This window comes from Diceros bicornis, chromosome 6 (assembly GCF_020826845.1).
Source record: "Diceros bicornis minor isolate mBicDic1 chromosome 6, mDicBic1.mat.cur, whole genome shotgun sequence".
NCBI lineage: Eukaryota > Metazoa > Chordata > Mammalia > Perissodactyla > Rhinocerotidae > Diceros > Diceros bicornis.
Window position 1 is genome coordinate 34,587,379 of NC_080745.1, and position 20,216 is coordinate 34,607,594.

Genomic DNA, 20,216 nt, shown 5'->3' on the forward strand with positions numbered 1-20,216 from the left:
TTGTCTGTATGATTTGTGGTGAATTGCTTCATGACACCCTGGACCCTCCCACTTCTTCTGGATCCCCCTCTTCTCTCCACCTCTCACTTCAACCCTGTGGTGTGCACTGGGGCTGCCGGGTTCTTACTGACCATGGCCAGCAGTGACTGGTCCAGGAGAGGGCACCTGATCAAAACTGGGCCAATCACATCCTTCTCTGGGATTTTGGACCTTGGGCCCAGAGAAAGAGTGAGCGGTCTTCCTGGTGGTAAGAAGTGGGAGTGTCTGAGCTCATCTTCCACCACTCCCTCCTCACTAACTCTGCCCTAGCCATGCCGGTCTCCTTGCTATTTCTTGAATACCAAGTGCAGCCGGCGTCAGGGCTTCTGCCTTCACTGTTTCCTCCTCCTGGCCAGCCCTCCCTCCAGATATCTGCATGTTCACTCTCTCATCTCCTCAGGTCTCTGCTAAATGTCATCTCTCATAAGGCATTCCTTGACCATTCTATATGAAATTGGAGCCCCCACTCCAGTACCCTGGCTTCTCCTACCCCCATTAGCCTCTGATACACTGTATCTTTGCTTACTGTCTATATCCCTCTGGAAAGACGGGGCTTTGTCCAATGCTACATCCCTCATCTTTAGAACAATGACCCTGGCACAGAGCAAGATCAGATATTTGTTGAATGAATATGTGAATGACTTAGAAGCAGATCTCTGGTGAGAGCTAATAAAGCTGATATTCAGCAAACAGAGGTGAAGGACGCACAGCACAGAGCACTGCAGTATTTGGGTCCTTGGTCCCAGTGATGCCAGAGGCCCAGCTGCATCTCCACCTTTCCCGGTTTGACTCTTCCTTTGACTCTGAGGGGTATCCCAGCATCTATCCAGCACACTTCCTCTTCTGCCCAAGTGAATTTGCACTGAGTTTTTGTTTCCTGCCCCTGAAGCCTTAATGCAGCCTCTCCCATCTTGGCCCATTGGACAGCTTCTGACAAGTGCCTGCTGTGTGCTCAGCCCTAGGCCAGGCACCATGGGGGATCCAGAGAAGAGGGGGATGAAGCCTACTTGCAAAGATCTAGAAAGCAGAGGCCATCAAGGAATGGATTGCCAAAGGTTTCCATAGGAGGAGTTGGGTTTGGAAGGATGGGAAGGACCCGGCTTAGCAGAGAGGGTTGGGAGGAATATTCTGGCCAGGAAACAGTGTGAGCAAAAGCAGAGGCTGCTGAGGTGGGCTGAGCAAGGGCCTGGGACCTCACTCTGTCTGGAGTAAAGGATTCATACTGGGACACAGCAGAAGGATGTGGCTGGATGGGTGGAACAAAGCCTCAATGAATAGCAAAGGATCTTTCTCTCTGGGGCAGTGGGAGCCTCAGCAGAACGTGGAGCACAGAAAGGACAGAATGGAGGCTAGTACGAGAACGATGCACCTGGCAGCAGGTGCTGGCCTGCTCAGACTCGGGCACCCAGGGGCTGAGGTAAGTGTGTCTAAGGATTTTGAAAAGTGTGTTGATGGTTGGGAGGAGGGGAAGTATGTTGGAATGAAAGGAACAAGGGGTCTGGGTCAGGCCGACCCAAGTGTGAATCTTGGCTTTGTCACTTCCTGGCTATATGACCATGGATGAGTAACTTAACCCCCTTGAGCCTCAGTTTCCTTATTTGTAGAATGGGCACAATGATAACTAACCTTGCAGGGTTGATGGGAAGGTTAGAAATAATCTCTGCAAAGCATCTTGTCTGGTGCCTGGCACAAAGATAGATGTAGAAGGTTGGACATTTTGAGTTATGCCACCTCCTGGCAGGCCCTCTTGATTTATACTGGAGAGGGGATGGCTGGGTTGCCCCTTGCTGTGAAGTTCTTCTGCTCCCCCTCCCTGAGAAGTCTTAAGAGCTAGAAGACAGAGGGATGTACTGGAATGCTTCAACAGTCCAGATCTGGAAGGAATCAGGATGGGCGAGAGGGCTGAGCTGTCTAGAGGATGCCCTTGGGTATCTCTATCCATGGTGAGATTTCCTTGATGCTCCCCACCCCCAGCAGCCTGCACCACCCTGGGAGCTTTGCCTCCTGCCATCTCAGGAGAACAGGGGCCACAGATGAGGTGTCCAGACAGGTTGGGTAAAGAAGGTTAAGGAAAGTGAGGGGCAGTGAAGGGAGGGAGGTAAGATGCAGGAATCCCAGTGGGGGCTCTGGGTATCGGGAACATCTTTAGGCTGATGCTGCTCACAGCACCAGATGCCTGCTACCCATGCCTGCCCACCCTTTTGAGGGGGAAGCACCAAATCCCCACCCCCACTAACTTGATGGGTGACCCTGGCCAGGCCACATCTCTCTGGACCTCATTTTTGTCATCTGAGAGAGACGGGGCTGGATGTGATGACCCCTCAATCATCTAATGGACTTTGACAGTCCACGGAAGGCTCCCATCCATTTGGGGATGTGCAGAGGATGCTTCTCTGTAGTCAAGGGCTAAAGGCAGGAGGGAAGAGCTAAATACCAAAAACTGGGTCTCCAAAGAATGGGGTGGGCCCCAGGCTCAGGTGTGGGGCAGAGCCACAACTCCCCCACTGTGTTGTATTTCTGGGAGCTTAGGAGTCCCTGATAGGGAAGCTGCTTAAGGCTTAGGCTCCTAAGCAGGCAGCTGGTTACCAGAGAAGCTCTGGCTTCCAGGAAGAAAGGAAGCTGAGGGAGGGGGACACATATGTGTGTGTGTGCGCGCGTGTGTGTAGAACCACCGCCTGGAGGGTCGCCAATGGCCCACCCAAACTTGAGGAGCACAGCCTTGGCTGTCCCTACATCCTGTGCTTTCTGCCCTGTGATCTCTTTGACCTTTGAAAATGCCCCTCACTCCTCCCTTCTGCAGCCAGACACCATCAAAAGGAAGGTGCTTTTCTGGGAAGCTGAGGGAGAAGCCTGGAAGGTGAGGCACCCAGGGACGCCGCAGGAAGGGAGGAGGGGCCTCAGGGGCTGCCAGGGCCCATCTTTCTTCCTGTTCCTCCCCGCTGCGCGGCTACCCTCTCCCCGGTAACCTGGAGGCTGGCAGGCACTGAATAGCGGACTGCTGGCTGCCGCCCGACTGTACCATTCAACGTCCAAGGGGGAAGGTGAGCGCCTGGGGCCACAAAGGCAGTGAAACTCTCCCCCTGTGTCGCCCCAGCGCCTCCACCCCTGAGAGGGCTCCAAGGAGACAGGCTGGAGTGAGACCGTGGCAAGGCTCAGGAGCACCCCGGCTCCTCTGCACGGCTCGCCTCTCCCTCTTCCCAGCCCAGTTGCCATCCCTACCCTCTTGGCTGTCCCCTCCCCTAAGGCAGGGCCCAAACTCTTCCAGACAAAGCCAGGTCTAGCTAGAGAGTGAGGGGAGACGGCCCAGTCTGCCTGGCCTGGCTGAGGGCTCAGGACACGGCAGAGCCCAGGGAGGATTGGGGTCCTGGGTGGCACCTGGTGCTTCTTGGGCCTCCCTTGGACAGCTGAGAAGACCTCTCCTCCCAGCTCGGAACTACTGAGGGCTGGCTCCGAGGTCAGTACTTGGGGGCTGCAGGAGTAGGCTCAGTGAGGAAAGTGGGGCCAGACCCTTGCTGGGGTACTCTGGGGAGGATGTGTGGGTGAGCTCAGACCTGGGGAATCCCTCTGCTTTAGTAGAGAGTGGAAACAAGGCCCAGTGAAGGGCAGTGGCTAGGCCGAGGCCACACAGAAAGATGTGCTCTGAGGTCAGTGCCCTCTGCTCATAAGCCCTGCTCTACGGACCTCTGAGGGAAGAAAGAAGGTTCTAGACTGAGCTTGCAGAGAGATATCCAGAGCAGGGCCTGGGGCATGCCCTGGGCTCCAGCAGGCAGAGAGAGGCTTCAACTGCCCCCAGGACGACTCCTAGCCTTGGTCTGGTGGAGACCGCCTTTTCCCGGAACCAGCTGGGCCTTGTTGGCTAGTCAGAGGGAGTGTCAAGGGGGCCTGGCAGCTGGCCTTGCTGTGTGTTCCAGGAGGGCGGCTTGATGTTTTCAAGCACTTTGGAATCTCTTGCTTCCAAGGGAACTACTCAGACGCTAATTATAGCCTCACTTATCTTTTTATGAAAGCGTGTCCCCAAGGGCTGAAGCCTGGACCTGCTTTGCTAGCCTGATAGGGTCTCCAGATGCACGTGAAGGCCTTGAAATGACATTAGGCCTGGAAGGATCGAGACCTCCCATTTCAGACTGCTCTTTTCTTACTCTCAGCCAAGCATTGCCCGGGGTAGGATAGAGGAACCGCCATTTTCCTCCCCATGGGAGATGGCCATGGGCGCACCCCAGCCTCCTTCCTGCTCAGATTCAAGGAAAGGCCAACCCACACAAGGCTGTGACTGCCAGGTCAGAGATGCGCTCTCTAGGCCCAATGCCTGAAAAGCGGCGGCCCTGGGCAGTTAGACAGGCATCAAAGTTTCCAGCTGGGAGCTAGGAGGGGTCGTGTTCTGTCTGGAAATGCTGGAAGGAGTGGTAGCAGAGAATGGGTGGGACTGGGGTGGGGTGCACTGAATGCCCTCGGTCAGCTGGGCACAGGGTGAGGTTGCATGCAGAAAGGAGGCTGGGCGGAGGGAGCCCGGAGATGGGTCCTGCGGCTGCTGGTGAGTGTCTGGGGTGGGGACGGGGGCTCAGGAGGGTGGCAGCTGGGTGGCCACTCTCTACTCCCCACTGCCCACTGACAGGGACTCTGTGGCCCACATGCAGAGCATGGGCATGATTTGAAGGGCTTCCTCCTGCTGAGTGTTGGTGCTGGAAACTCCACTGTTAGACTAAGCTGCGAGCTGGGAAAAGGACGGCAACCTGCTATCTCCAGTGGCATGAACGGCTCCCAGGCCAGAGAGAGATAAATGATTATTTTCTATTAGACCTTTTTTTGGATTTCCTGTCCTGTGTTTCTAGAAATCAAAGATCACACATGCTGGCCTGCAAGCTGGATGTATCCTGCTTACATGTTTTGTTCGGCCTGTCGTAGTGTTTTAAATATTTGAAAATTCATTACAAATATTTTTGGAATCAAGTTTGTTTGGCCTCTGCAGTGTTTTTTTTTTTTTTTTTTTTTTTCTCTCTTGCCTTAACCAAATTTGAATTAGTTGCCAACATTTAAACATCAGGAACGTTTGCCTAAAAATCCAGATTCCTGGCCGCTCCTGGGAAAGCGTAAGAGCCGACTGCCCGGGCCTGCACGCCGGCATTCTGGCGTGCCATCAGCCCAGCCGAGGCTCCTCCAGCTCCTCGGGAGGGCCCAGCCAGCGCTCCGGGTAGACCCGCCCACCTGTCCTCCCTGGTCACGCATTATCCACCGGCCAGGCTCTGCGAGCCTTTTTATTTGCAACCCCAGACACATTCAACCAGAAGTTCAGCCTGACTGTCCATCTCCAAGGACCGTCTGTTATGCTCTCTCTAGTGGGATGATCTTAAGTGACAACAGGTGACTGGTGTCTCTGGGCAGGTTTCGAGCCCCGCCCCACCTCGTGAACTCTGTTTGTTGCTCTCTGTGAGTTATCTCCCACCTGTTCTCGGAGCAGCTCAGCGAGCCTTGAGAGAGGGTTGGGAGCCAGAGGTGGGGCAAGGCCACAGGGCCAGAAGTTGGGAAACCTGATTCTGCTCTTTGCTTGGCCTCTGGCTCACAGTGTGGCCTTGGGCTTGGCCTCCTTGCTTGGGCCTCAGTTTCTTCTCTTGTCACGGGAGCAGGCTGGACTGTATCAGGAAGCACCAACAGGAACGGCCAGGGGGCCAGGCAGGTGAGGTGAGGTGTGCGGTGGGCCTGCGGGGGAGTGCAGCGAGCTGGGGGCCAGAGCCCTGTCTAAAGGGGGCAGCTTCCGCTCAGCCCCAGCCACTGGTGCCAGGCAGCAACTGGTCCCATGTTGCCACTGCTGAAATTCTGAAATTTCAAGAGAAGCCAGACGTTCAGATATTTATGTGAAATCTTTTAGTTTTTGTGTTTTTTAAATATTCACAATTAAATTTATAAAAGCACTACAAGGAAGCAATGAAACACACCGGTGGGCCCCCAGTTGGCGGCTTATTAGAGAATTGCCAGGGTCCTTGCCAGGTGTAGCATCCTATAATCTATGACTCGTTCCTGATTACAGAGCCACTTATTGATGAGTTGGTCTTAGATCTCAAGTCTTCAGGTCTAAGCCTCCATTATAATTCATCCAGAAGGCATTACCCTCCTGTCTCCTCCATGGCAGGTGGGCAGGGGCGTGTAGCAGAAAGAGGATCAGAGTTCAGGCCCAGCTCCATTACTTACCTGCTGTGTGACCTTGGACTTGTCACATCGCTGGGCCTCTTTGTTGTTACCTGTGAAATGGCCATGATGCTCTCTGCAGCCGGTTTAGCAGTGCCCAGCCCCCAGCAATGGTCCCCCCTCCCCAGCCCAGGCTCCAGCTGATTTGCCTCTGAGCTTCTGTCCCATTCCTGTTGCAGGAGCCATGAGCACAGAGGGGCCCAGCCCCCTCGCCTTCCTCACAGCTCCCGTCACTCCGGGGAGCCCCACGGAGGCTGCTGACCTCCTCCCCGTGCTCTTTGCCCTGACCTGCATCTTCCTCCTGCTGACCACCTGTCTGCTGTTCATGATCCTCTGCAAGCCCACTGCATTGGACCCAAGCCGCCGCCAGGCTCGTGAGTGCATGCCCCACCACCCTGGGAGCCCCAGCGAGCCCCAGCTCCGGCTCTGGAAGCGCCTGGGCTCCTTGCGCTGCTCCCTGCACAGCTTCCGGCGTGGCCGGCCCACTCCTCGACATCCCCTGCCGGACTGCGATGACAACCACAATTGTGACTGCACGGAATCTACCAAGATGTGATGGGGTGTCCCTCCCATCCAGGATCCACCCTGGATCCTCCTGCCTCAGACAGAGCCTGGCACCACAGACTGCAGGAGGACAGCAGCCCAAGCAACCTGGGCCACACGCCCACGCCCAGTGGTTCCCTGTGTAGCAGGCCCACGGCCTCTCCCAGAGGTGGCCCTGGAAGAATACCTTCCTCTCTGCAGAACCTCTAGCTGTGGCTGCTGCAAGACTACTGGCCCAATTACTGAGCACCTGCAGCTATCCAGACCCTCAGCCCGAGTCTCCCGGCAGAAGCCCTGCCCACCTGCAGGTGCCAAAGCCCAGCTCGGATTCCAGTGCTGGTTGCCGAATGGCCAAAGCTTCCCTCCAGCCAAGCGAAATAGCCCGCACTGGGCGCAAGGTACTGTCCTGTTCTCTGTGCCAACTCAGTGCCCAAGGCAAAAGGGAACCCAGGGACTTCTCTCCGTGGATTTCCTTGGCCTGCCAGCGTTCGCCCAGTAATCCATGGAAGCAGCCAGCACCCTTGTGGTGGATCTGAAGCCTGGGTGCCTGCTGGGAGGAGGGGCAAGCAGGGGGCCCTCAGCACTGCCTACCAATCACAATCCTGGCAGCCATCTCGGCGGCCCCCCTTCAATGCACCCACGTCAAGATGGACCATGAAGGGGCTGAGAATGGGTTAAGAAGCTCCTTGCAGAGGCCAGGACTGGTGCTGTGTCAGAACGGCAGGAGGCACTGCCAGCAGCTGGAGGTGATGCCACCTGGGCTCTGAGGACACATCATAGTAGCTCCTCAGGAGGGAGGGTCCTGAGCTCTCCAGGACAGCTGGGGGACCTCAGGTGTGCTATCTGTGTTTTTGGCAATTGCTTCGTTGACTGGGTACCTGTCAAAGCAATCCCACCCTAGGATGGGCTTCTCAGAATCCCACACCCTCAACCTTTCCTCCCAAGGCCAGGGCCAAACACTTTGGTTGGGTCCCAAATTTGGAGAGTGGGTAGAGGGCGACTGAGTGGCCTCGTTCCTGCCCCAGAGAGTCAGCTGGCCAGGGCCACCTTGTGCCCCACCCAGGGCTGCCCCATCCCACCCCGCTGTGACCCATAGTGCAGCTAGCCAAGTCTTATCAAGTGTGAACTCCGGTTTTTCCACTCCCCAGCTCCAAAACCTTCACTGGCTTCCTACTGCTCGCTGGAGAAAGCCAGAACTCCTTAGTCTGGCCTTTGGCGCCCACTGGGCACTGGCTTCAAACTATCTTTCTAGCCTCATCTTGACCCAGGACTCCAGGCAAACTGAATTACCTGTCCCGGCCTGGCTGTGGGTTATGCTTCACACGGCATGCCCTCTGTGAAGCCCTCTTTGCTATCCAGCTGAAAGCCACCTCCTGCCTGGCACTGCCCCTCCTCATCACACCCCTGGGAGGAAGGACAGGGATCACTTCCTCTTGGCGGGGTGGGTCATCCTTGTTTGTGTCTTCTTCTTCCTACAAGCCTGGGAGCTCGCAGAGAGCGAGACTGTGTCCAACCCCTCACTCTGCCTCACCAGCTCCGGGCACGGAAGTACGGGCCCTCTCTTTACTGCTTGCAGGGTGGCCCAGTCTGGGGTGTCCCCACCCCTCAAAGCTGAAGGAGTCCTGGGGGAGCCCTCGTCTTCCCTTGGACACCCCTACAGAGAAGCCTTCTCTCCAAGCAGGCCCTGACGGACAGGCCCACTGTGCCTGCCTTCCAGGCCAGTCTGATGCCAGAGTGAGGCCAGCAGCTTCCTTCCAGTGCCTTGGAGAAGTCACCAGTGCCTGAATTTCTCCTGAGAAACAGGGAGAATGAGGGCTGCCCTATATTACTTACGCGTTCTAGGATTTCAGGCTGAGTATTGTGTAAATAGAAACCAACTCTTCGGGTTAGAAAGTGGGGCAAGCCTCCTCCCACAGGGCTTTGTGACCCCTCCCATCCAGCTTGTTAACCTCTTCCTGGTTCCCTCCTTCAGGTCTCCCTGAGTCATCCCAGGATGAACTCCACCTGCAGTTAGTCGTCATGTCAGCCCCTGGCCAGTGGGCCTTCTCTTCCTGGAGACCAGGGGTGGGGGTGAGGCTGCCCTGGGGCCTGAAGGGGAAGGAAAGGCTGGGGGTGGGGAGGGTGCTCTCAAAGGTCTGGCCACACCCCTACATCTGCCCCCAGGGTGGTCCTGGGGGACCTGCCTGGGAGCCAGCAGTGGCAGTGTGGGGGAAAGAGGTCCCACAGTTTTGGAGGGTGGGTGCTCTCCAAGCCCCCAGCAGCTGAGGCCCAGAGGGAGAGAACCTCCACCTACTTTCTTTGGAAACCAGCACCAGACTCTTACAAATCCCCCTGGCTCCCTGGACTCTCAGGGCCTCTCCTGCCCCCTCTTGGCCCCAATGCAGGGAGGTGGGCACACTCCCAGCCTCCCACACTTCTGCCCCTCCCAAGCCCGGGAGCCTGTCCCGGTGAACAGGCCCAGATTTGCTGTGTTTGGCTCAGCCTCCACCCACGGGAAACCCCGCAGCTGGTGAAGAGGGTAATTCACTCCTGCTTCCCTCTCCATCCAGCACTGAGGCCTCCAGGGCAGGGTGGGGGAGGGCACCCCAGCCTCATTTTCAGGGCCTCCCCTGTCTCCCTCTGAGCTGTTGCTTCTGCTCCCTGGGCAAAGGAGCCTATTCTTCTCGTGCCTGTTTACTTCCCGAGAGGGGAGCTTCGGCCAAGCGCCCTGTGAAAGCCGCTCTGTTCTGGGCCTCGCTGGGCCCTGGCTCTCTCCTCTCAACTGCTTTCCGGGAAAATGTGACATCTCCATGGCCTCTTTGCTCTGAAAGACCTTCTAGGTGGGGTGGAGGATGAGGAGAGGGCTATGGGGGACGGAGGGAGGGAGGGAGTGGGGGGCCAAGGCCTTCCTTCTGTTTTTCAGGAGCCAGGACCCTGTCTTGACTACATAACCTGGGGGCCTACTCTTCCCAGGAGGGAGGAGGGAGCCTGGGTCCCCCATTCCCCACAGCACTAGCTACCTCCAGAGCAGCAGCTGGACCCTCTCCTGTTTCCATCCCTCCCTGCCACAATGCCACCGAGTGTGTATGCACTTGGAGCTGAGTGTGGCCCTGCTTGCCCCCAGCCCGCCACCTGCCCCGGGGGGCCACGGCCACCTGCCTGCACGATGCTGTGGCCCTCAGGGATGTCCTCAGGGACGCTGGCCTCGTAGCTGCTCTGCAGAAAGATGGGCCGGTTGTCGTTCACATCCAGGACAGTGACGAACACCGTGGCCGTGCCCGTGCGCCGCTTGCCTACGGGGCCATTGTCTGTGGAGATGAAGGAGGATGGGCTGTCAGCAGCTGCCTGAGGGGCAAATTCCCTGGGCACGTGCCCTGTTCATGCCCCCACTCTGGCCTCTGCAAGGGTGGCCCTTTTCCTCAGATTAGGAATCACACTAACGGTACCTTCTATGTCCCAGGCACATTCTATCTCATGCAGTCCTTACGACAAGCCTGTGAAGCAGGCACTGTTATTATTATTATTATTTTTTGTGAGGAAGATCAGCCCTGAGCTAACATCCATGCCAATCCTCCTCTTTTTGCTGAGGAAGACTGGCTCTGAGCTAACATCTATTGCCAATCCTCCTCCTTTTTTTCCCCAAAGCCCCAGTAGATAGTTGTATGCCACAGTTGCACATCCTTCTAGTTGCTGTATGTGGGACGTGGCCTCAGCATGGCCTGAGAAGCGGTGCGTCGGTGCGCGCCCGGGATCCGAACCAGGCCACCAGTAGCGGAGTGTGCGCACTTAACCGCTAAGCCATGGGGCCGGCCCCGGCACTGTTATTATTATCCCCATTCCACAGAGGAGGAAACTGAGGCATGAAGTGGGTTTAATGGTGGCCCCCCAACATATAGGCGTGTTGAATCCCTGGGAACCTGTGAATGTAAACTTATTGGGAAAAAGGGTCCTTGAAGATGTAATTAAGTTAAGGTTGTTGAGATGAGGTATACTGGATTATCCGAGTGGGCCATAAATCCAATGACAAGGGTCCTTATAAGGGAAAGGCAGAGGGAGATGTGACACAGAGAGGAGAAGGCCATGTTACGGCAGAGGCAGAGACTGGAGTTCTGCAGCCACAAGCCGAGGCGCACTTAGAGCCCCCAGAAATGGGAAGGGTCAAGGAAGGATCCCCCCCAAGGGCCTCTGGAGGGAACATGGCCCACTGACACCTTCATTTTGAACTTCTGGCCTCCAGAGCCATGAGAGAAGAAATTTCTGTTCTTTTAAGCCACCAAGTTTGTGGTAACTTGCTGCAGCAGCCCAGGAAACAGATGCAGGTGCGGAGATGACGAACCCAACTGCTATCGGGGCAGGTGGGTCAGATCCACGGTGCACACCTGGCGGGGCCCCCGCAAGGGGCTGCTGTGCTCTGCCCCTGTCCACAGTGGACAGGCACAGCATGGGCCCGGTGACACTAGAGCTTCTGATTTCTCAAGAGAAATTGGATGTCTGAGCTTTTAAATAAAATCTCCTCATTTTTAAATGTTGACAACTAATTGTCATTCTTTATGAAACACAAGATGGGTCAAACAAATACGCCCGCAGGACAGACCCGGCCCGTGGACTCTGCGCAGCGATGAGCCCTTCCTGATCTCTCAGCCTAAGGCGTCCAGGGCTTCTACCCTTCAGTTCCCTGCGGGACCCTCCCAGGGCTGGGGAAGTGGCTCAGCCCAGGGGCAGCTGTTGCGTCATTTTCCCTGGAGGAAGGAGCTTGTGCCCAGTACTGCACGTCCAAGCAGGGACAGTCACCCCAGGGAGGAGTACGGGCAGATGGAGTTGGCTGAGGACCACGGGTGACTCCATCCTCTTCCCCAGGCCAGCTGACCGCATGCTGGGGTGCAGTCACCCATCCCGGGGTTGGTCATCCTACCCTCCTACGCTCCTCTCCAGGACCAGCCTCCCGCCACTCTGGGGGTCCTGCTTACTTGCCCTGGCCGGAGCCAGTGTGAGCTGACAGGCCCCTTAGAAGGCCCGAGCCTGAGCCCTCCCCTCCTGCTGGCCAGATCCTGACGTGAAGGCTGGACTCAGGGAGATGATGGGTCTCCAGAGGGTGGTGTGGCCACCCCAGGATGGGAGGAGAGCAGGGCAGAGGGAAGATGCATGTGGACATGGGCGGGCCTGGGAGAGTGAGCACAGAGCTCATTTCCTCTCTCTCTGAGCTCTCGGCAAACATTGAACTGGGTGCTCCTGGGAGGAGCAGGGGCATCTGGGGGACACAGGCCTCACCACACCCTTCTTCCCATTTGGAGCTCTCAAGGGCTCCCTGCTGCCTGGAAACCAAAGACTACACTTCCAGCCCAACACTTAGGCCTCCGTGAGCCAGCCTTACCTGATCACAGCCTCCGCTCCCCAGCGCATGCCACACCATGGGCCAGCTCACACACACACACACACACACACACACATACCCCTCTTCCCCACCTCCAGGCCCTTGCATGGACTGGTTCCTCTGCCTGAAATGCCCTCCCCGCTTCTCCACGTACTGAAGCCTCACTGGGCCTTCAAGGTGGCGGTGGGCAAGCCTTATCTCTGCCCATCAGCACCATCCTTCCTCTTAGGCAAGTCCATGCCCAGAAGGTCCCTCCGAGGACCTTCCCTTCCCGACTCTGACACCTGGGGTTCTCGACGAGTCTGACTGTCCCCTTAGCTCCAGGGATAGGCATGGGATTTAGGCCTAACTTAACCAGCACATCTCACCCCTGCTTGACCGTGATGAGGAGTTCAGAGACAGGCGCTGGAGCAGATGGAACTCATCAGAGCTCATCCAAGGGCTCCAGCTGGGGATACTGGGAAAGAAACAACCGCCGTCTCCCTGCTGCTGCACTTGAACCCAGGAGGATTAAGGCTGGGGCTGCAGCAACAGTTTGTCACCATGCGAGCCAGAGAATGAAGCCAACATGCAGGAGGCAGGGCCAGCCAATGCAGAGACTGCAGCCTGGTGGCTACGCCTGAGCCTCAAATCCAGTCATACCAGAAGCTCCATCTCCCGGGGGACAGGTATCGTGAGCCCATGTTGCTGAAATCAGTTTATTGTATTTTAAAATTTGCAACAAGAGTCCTAACTGATCCAAAGGCACTCCCAGATGCCACTTCCTCCAAGAAGCCTTCCTTGATCACCCTCGCCCCCTGGCTATGTTTCCACCACCCTTTGTGCCCGTGACCCTTGTGTCATCCTCTCTCCCATTCTGCCTTGTTTTGCCTGGTTTGGCAGTGATTTGTCTACATGCTTGTCTCCCATCCGACTCTCCTATAGCTCCTGCCACAGCATCTTAGTGTCTTGCATGTGGCGCCACGCAGTGAGCCTCAAGCCCGGAAAGTGCTCAGTAATACGCTGAGCGTCTGGTGGCCCTTTCTCCACTGGCGTCGGGAAAGAGCCTTTGGCTCAGGCCTGGTTCCTGGGGTTGGGCCTGGCTGGACCCCGGAAGAGCACTCTACATGAACTCCGCCCAGAACAACCGTGTTGATGGTGTGCAATGGGCTGGTACCTACCAATGGCCTCCAGGACGAGTATGTACGAGGCTGTGGTTTCCCGGTCCAGGCTTACCACCGTTCTCACAATAGCATCTCGGTAGCCAACGCTGAACTTCCCATCCACGTTCCCTCCTAAGGGCAAAATAAAATGAAGCTTCAGTCAGGAAATAAGGCTCCTGGCCAGGGAAAGGGCGGTGGCACCAACTCGGCCTCCAGCTGGGACACTCCAGGGGTGGTCTGGGTGTGAAAGGCTGTGCTGCCCACTCAGCCCTGCCAGAGAACAGGCTTCTGGGGGGCTCTGATGACAGTGTAGGCTTAGGCCGGGGCCGAATGCCTGAAATCACCAGGGTCTACCATTCATTGAGCACCTACGGTGCACCAGGCACTTCACGTGGACCATTTCGTCTCATTCGTACCATCACTGTCTCCCCAGAGAAGGAAAACGGTCCTTTAGTGAGGCTCTGTGTGTTGCCCTGGGTTACGGTCGCCTATTTGGGGTCCAGCAGTCTGAGTGCCTCCCCACTCTGCCGCCCGTCTGTCTGGTAGAAGTGTCTGAGCGGTCAACCTGGGTTGGGGCTTCTACATGTGGGTGAGGACTCTGGCGTCAGCCGAGCATACTCCAGGTCCCTCATCTCGGGGTCTTGAGTGGGGACTCCCAGAGGCTCCACGGTGAAGAGTAGGGGCAGGTGGACAGGAGACAGGGTTACTGAGTCTTCCTGAGTTCCGGGACAGGCGGGAAGTGTGAGGGTCTCCTCCCCCAGGTAGAAGAGAGTCAGGAAAGGGCCCCCTCAGAGCAGCGTGGAGACCCTGCCCCTGCCAGCTGGCCGGCAGTGTGCTGTTCTGGGCAGCAGAGGGCGGCACTGCACTGGGTTTGGGCTGGCTTGCACCAGAACACTGCACAGCTCCTCGAAGAAGATGCAGAATGAAAATCTGAGAATCCCGGGGCTGGGAGCGCTCTCAGGTGAGCAGGAACTGGCCACTTCAGGGTGCTGGGAAGTCATCCTGGGGGCTGCCAGCAGGTACTCCATTTCCTTACATAGTTTGCCCCTGGGGAAAGCCCCCTGCCCCCAAGCCTCCAGTATCTCCCCCCTCCGGTGTCTGAAGCACCATCTGCGACGGACACAATCTGGCTCCTAGGGCGCAGGGGAGAAATAAGACACAAGGGGTGCTGGGGGCTGAACCATGGCTGGTGCCATATGGGGGTCCTGATAACTGAGCCTTTTCTGGGCCAGTCTTGGAACCAGACCATGAGGAGCTGTCCTGAGGGTGCCGGGCCCCTTTGGAGAGGGGAAGGAGAGAAAGGATCTAGAAAGGAGAGGCTGAGGGCTGGGAGGTCACCTTGGCTGCAGCAAGCTGAGGATGGGCTGTGAGCCCGGGATTCCTTGCTCCAGGGGGAGAGGTGTCAGGGAGGCTGGTGTGTGCATTGCAGGTATGTGCTTGCACACACGTGCATATGAGCATGTGCGTAATGTGGCTGCAGGCAGGCCATGGACAGAGGGAAGACTGAGCCAGTAAAATGGCCAAGGGAGGGCTGAGGAATGTGAAAGAACTGTCCCCTTCCCCAAGCATCCCAGGCCCTCTCAAGTGTCATGAGAGAACGCTGCGAAACTGTTCCAATCCAGGAATGACTAATACACGGCATGTTTGCCACCAGCTACCAAGCCTACTGTCATGGCAGACATCACTAATCGATCATGGCTCCCTTTCCCCTGTTGAGTCAGGACACGGCTTCATAATATTTCTCCGCAGCTCTCCAGGTGGTAGCTACTTGACATTTTTGAGCTAAACCCATTCCATTTAGGGAGATCTAAACCATCTGCCTCTAAACAGATGGGAATTCTCATGAGTAAAGCTCCCCAGGGAAGGACAAGGCCACATTTCTCTAGTCACTGCTTTGTCACCCTGATGTGGGGTGGAGGGAGGGCCAGGGCTCCTCCCCAGGAGTCACTGGCTCCACCTCCTCTAGACTGAACCTCAGTCTAGAGGACCTGAACCCCCAACAGGTTCAGGGGGCCCCCAGGAGCCAGAGCAGAGGGGTCCAGCCGCAAAGCCCTTGGGAAGAGCCAAGAGCAAATCCTCAGGGAGGCTCCACAGGCGCTAAAGCCCGATGGCCGACTGGGGACTCTTCCCGGTCCCCCGGCCCCACCCCAGGCTGGTGGCACGTCTGGCAGGGGTGGAGGCAGGGCGCACCTGTGATGAAGTAGCTGAGCTCGGCGTTGAGGCCCACGTCGTTGTCGGTGCAGTTCAGCCAGACCACCCGGAACTCCCGCGGCACGTCCTCGGACACAGAGACGTTGTACACGGCCGGGAAGAAGGTGGGCTTCTCATCGTTCACATCCAGCACTGCGGGCAGAGTCGGCACACAAGGCTAGGCTGGCTTCTCCTCTAAATGACCAGCTCCAAAGGCAGTGGCTCACACCACCGACCAACAGGAAACGAATTTCCTAGGGGTCAACCTCCTGGTCATGAGCCAAGGGCCCCCACGCCTGCTGAGGCCAGGGCAGAGCAGACCAGAGCTCCCTCCCACAGTCCCTGTTCCCCCAGGGCTTGTGGCTGCTCCTGCTGTCCCAGGGAGGAGAGACCCCACAGCCTCTCTCCAGTGCGTGCCTAACAACGATGATGATGGTGATGACGAGGACAGTGACCATTTCTCAGCTCTTCCCACACCCCTTTGTGATGGGGTTCCAGGAAAAGCACCTGGCTTTAAGGATTTTTCCCTCCAAAAAGTCTAATTTCCCTTACAGCTTTGTTTTCTCAGCTCTGCATGCCAGGCCCCTATTTCTTTGGCAGATGGGGCTTCATAGTGAAATGACTCCCACTCCACATTGGCTACTCTTTGTGGTATCACCAGGAGAAACGACGGGCTCATTTGATGAGCCTTGGAGAAAAATCCTCTGGGTTCCTCTCTGAGAGGAGGACATCCTCCCTGTCAATCATAGACACAGAAGTGGGTCCTCAAACTGGCCCCAGGAACCCACAAGGCAAGCCTGGACCAACAGGAGAGAGAATGCTCAGCTCTCTAGTCTTCCCCATCTCAGGTCGTGATTAAGGAGGGTGAATGTGCTGAGCTAACCACCCCCCACCCCGCCCCCATCCCATGAGGCTGGCAGGAGCCAAGATGGGACCGGGGCTGCCCCAGAGAACAGGCCACATCTTGCCCGTTACACTGTGCACTTATTTCCCTGGGGTTATTCCTGGCCCTTTGGCAACAGCTCATGTCAGTGTCCCAGTTTTGTCCCAAGAATTAAAGATACAGCAAGAGTGGATCAGAAATAGTAACTCTCCTTGGCCCCACCCTGATGGAGAGTGGAGTCAGTGGGAATTATGGAGAGGGCCCCAAGGAGATGAGGAATCTTAGGGAGTCTGGGAATCCCAGCTGTCCTCTTCCCAGGGTCATGCCCTTCCACTGTGATTCCAGGCGTTTCACACACATGGGAGGGGAAGGTTTCCTTTACATCTCCAAATGAAAACTCTGGGCTTACAGAGACGAGAAAGGGCTCTGAACCCCTGCTCGTGACCCCAAGGGCCCCACCCATACTCAAGCCCTCTCTGCTGTCACTGGGATCAAAGAGGGAGACCTGGCCCGGTGGCCAGGTGGGGAGAAGGCATATATATATATAGATCTATATAGATCTATATATATATATTTTTTTTTTCTGAGGAAGATCAGCCCTGAGCTAACATCCATGCTAATCCTCTTTTTGCTGAGGAAGACCGGCTCTGAGCTGACATCTATTGCCAATCCTCCTCCTTTTTTTTTTCCCCAAAGCCCCAGTAGATAGTTGTATGTCATAGATGCACATCCTTTCAGTTGCTGTATGTGGGACACGGCCTCAGCATGGCCGGAGAAGCGGTGCGTCTGTGCGCGCCCGGGATCTGAACCCAGGCTGCCAGTAGCAGAGCATGCGCACTTAACCGCTAAGCCACGGGGCCGGCCCTCTGCTGGCATTTCTGACTCGTGGAGACAGGGAAGGCTCTGCTGGGTTGAATGGCTCCAGTTGGGGAGGACGACCCATTAGCAAGGCAGCCCGTGCCCACATGGGCCGTGGACAGCAGTGGAGTCGTTGTCTCCCCACCCCGCCTGGCCCCGCCCCTCTCACCTCGGACGGTGAGCGTGCTGGTGGAGCTTTTGGTGGGCGTGCCTGCATCGCTGGCCACCACCCGCAGCTGGTACTCGGCGATGCGCTCGCGGTCCAGCTCGGCGGTGGTGCCCACCACGCCGCTGCTGCCGTTGATGAGGAAGTCCATGCGGGGCATGCCCACCTGCATGCGGTACGTCACCAGCCCGTTCAGGCCCTCGTCCAAGTCGATGGCCACCACCTGAGGGAGGGGAGGGGCCGGGTGAGGGGTGGGGACGCCAGGATGGACACTTCTGCCCTGAGAAGTGCCCCCACTCCCCTCCTTCCCACGCTCGGCTCCAGCCAGACATACCTGCTCCCCTTGGGACCTCAGGCCAGGCTACTATCCCCAACCTCCCCTCCCTGATGTTCTCTTAGAGGGCAGCCTGTTAGAGCTGAAGGCATCCAGATGCACTAAGGGGGGCCAGGGGTGGGGAGGGACTCTTTAGAACAAGAGTCCAGGGCCCCAGAGCCCTCCCCCTCCAAGCCCCGTCTCCTTGTTAGGAAGTCCTCTCAGATTTACCCAGCCGGCTCCAGGTCCTCGGGACTCTGCAGTGAGGCAGCAGCGTCCTCACCCTTCGGCCCTACGACCCTGGCTTGGAGCAGTCGTCACAGCCCAAAGAGCCCTCCGATTACGTGGAGCTCCACCACACAGGACCCTCAGTTAACAGGATTCCCTCCCCTGCTTAGTATTGTTTTGATTTGTAAAACAACAATAAAAATACGATGATATCAAGGAGCAGTTTTTAAAAGTCACTTGAGTTGATGATTATTTTAAAAAGCCATTTGAGGCCATGTGAGGGCCAGCCTCCTCTCAGGTCCCCACACCGTCCCATTTGCACCTCCGGTCCTGATGAGGGATGTCCCGACTCAAGACCCTGATGTGTTGGAAGTTCTACAGAAGAGAGTTCAAGCCATTTGAGAAAAATGTGTAAAACAGTTAAAATAAGAGCTTTGGATCAAGCCAAGCCTCTTAGGCTTGAAAGACAACATCAAGGTCACCTGGTCTAACTCACACCAAGCAAGCTGGACAAGAGGGTGTCCAGACTCAGCTTGAATGCTTTCCAGGATGGGGGGCTCACTACTTCTAATTTATCTGCACACCGCTCTCATCCCTGCAGAACGTTCTGCACATCCAGCAGAAGGATTGTTGAGTTCCCAGATGGGACCAGGGGAATTGCACAGCTCAAGTCAGAACCCTTTTCCTGTGTCTGAAGACAGTTTCCAAGTTAAATCCTCCCAGCTCCTTCGACCATCTTCTTGTGACTCTGAGCCAGTTCCTCTGTGAACCAGAAGTTGTACTGGTGGACACCTCCTTCCTCTGCCATGTGGGAGCCCTGGAGATCTGGGTCTGGGGGCTCATTCACTCTGTCACCACCCCCATTTGGGGACCCCTCCTCAGGGACCAGCTGCTGTTCCTTGGATCGCGGCTCCCCCTGCTGGGGTTTTGGGGTGAATGTTCTGCTGGGGAGACAATGCTCCCTGGAATCTGTCAAAGAACCCTGTTTATCTCCTTTTACAGACGAAGAAACTGAGGCACAGTGGGTCTGCAGGGCACTGCCAGGTCACCCATTCCGGCATCCCGACAAGCAACTCTGTCTTCTTCAAATGGGAGCAGGCTAACCCTTTGTCACTGGATCCCGCTGTCTTCCCGGTATACACCCTCATGATAGACACATAATGAACACATCAACCACTGTGTGTCTCCTGCAGTCCAAGTGCCAGGTCGCTTCACACCTGAGTCCCCACAGCACAGCCAGAAAGGTACTGTTATGATCTCTATTCGCAGGTGAGAAAACTGACGCTCAATGAGGTTAAGTTGTTTGCTCTAAGTCACACAGCACACGGATGTTGGAGTTGCGATCCACACCCTTTTGGGTTGCACTCCAAAGCCCATGCTCTTAACCATGAGGACCTTCCAGCGTTCCTAAACAGCCCCTGTTAGGGCATCAGCTCCCCTGAACCAGCACCTTCAGGGCCTCCCTGCCCAGAAGGGTGATGGAGCAGAGTCAGAGGGGCCGGGTTCAAGATTGGGCCCTACCTCTTCTTGGCCACAGGGACTTGGGCAAGTCTCTTTAAGTCTCCTACAAAGTGAGAAGAGTCCCACCCACTCTGTGGAGCTGCCTTGGGGGCTTACGGAAGAGCACAGGATGGAGGGCTGTCCTGGAGGGCGGGTGCCTGGGCTATACTCATCCGACCTTCTTTGTGTTCTAGAACCACCTGCAGAACCACCTTAGGGTGTTGAGGGTCTTGGGCCAGACCTCCGTAATCATGCTCTGAGAAACTCTCTGATTTGGCTTCCCAGAATTCTGTCTCTGCCTCCCTCCCTCCTTTCCTCCCTCCCTCCCTGTCTCTGTCTTGATCCATCTCCTGTGGTGCTTTCCCTCCACCTCTCCAAATCCACCTGTCTTTCAAGACCCAGCTCAAGCTCCTCCTCCTCCAGGAGACTTCCATTACCATCTCTCAGAGCACTGGATCTCCAAGCCTGCGTGGATTGTGTCCTGTCTGGTGGTCTTGGCTGGCAACCCCTGCCCCTCCCCTGCAAAGTGTTCAGCACGAGGCTGGGCACCCATGGCACCCACTGCCCCCTTGGTGGCTGGGAGGGATGAGGTGGGAGACAGAGAGCAGGACCTCAGGCCAGGAAGGGAAACTCACCTGGTAGACGGAGACCCCCGCAGGGGTGCCTTCAAGCACCTCGGCCACAAAAGGCAGGTTCTGAAAGGTGGGGTCGTTGTCATTGAGGTCCAAGAGGTTCACGAACACTGTGGCACTGCTGGTGGCTCTCAGAGGGGGCCTGCCGCCTGGGGCACCAGGGACAGAGGGAGGTGAGGGGAGGGAAAAAGG

General features: G+C 56.7%; 2 protein-coding genes across 4 annotated transcripts in view; one reads left to right on the forward strand and one right to left on the reverse strand.

The window, feature by feature from the left end:
* The window catches only part of LOC131407585 (cadherin-23-like), a 326,276-nt gene that overhangs the window by 11,401 nt on the left and 294,659 nt on the right, over window positions 1-20,216 (reverse strand). Inside the window, exons 23-27 of the mRNA XM_058544366.1 lie at window positions 20,028-20,173; window positions 17,355-17,574; window positions 15,445-15,597; window positions 13,273-13,386; window positions 9,901-10,049 (exon numbers count right to left, since the gene is read on the reverse strand). Coding sequence (XP_058400349.1) covers window positions 9,901-10,049; window positions 13,273-13,386; window positions 15,445-15,597; window positions 17,355-17,574; window positions 20,028-20,173 — 782 coding nt within the window. The remainder of the gene's footprint in view (window positions 1-9,900; window positions 10,050-13,272; window positions 13,387-15,444; window positions 15,598-17,354; window positions 17,575-20,027; window positions 20,174-20,216) is intronic.
* Window positions 2,997-9,275, forward strand: C6H10orf105 (chromosome 6 C10orf105 homolog). Of its 3 annotated transcripts, none has more exons than XM_058543242.1 (2): window positions 2,997-3,080; window positions 6,399-9,275. In XM_058543242.1, the coding sequence occupies exon 2, from the start codon at window positions 6,404-6,406 to the stop codon at window positions 6,773-6,775; it is 372 nt and encodes a 123-aa protein (XP_058399225.1). In that variant the 5' UTR covers window positions 2,997-3,080; window positions 6,399-6,403; the 3' UTR covers window positions 6,776-9,275. The 3 variants fall into 3 exon arrangements, with proteins under 3 accessions (XP_058399225.1, XP_058399226.1, XP_058399224.1); XM_058543243.1 differs by lacking the exon at window positions 2,997-3,080 and adding an exon at window positions 3,333-3,493; XM_058543241.1 differs by lacking the exon at window positions 2,997-3,080 and adding an exon at window positions 4,493-4,570.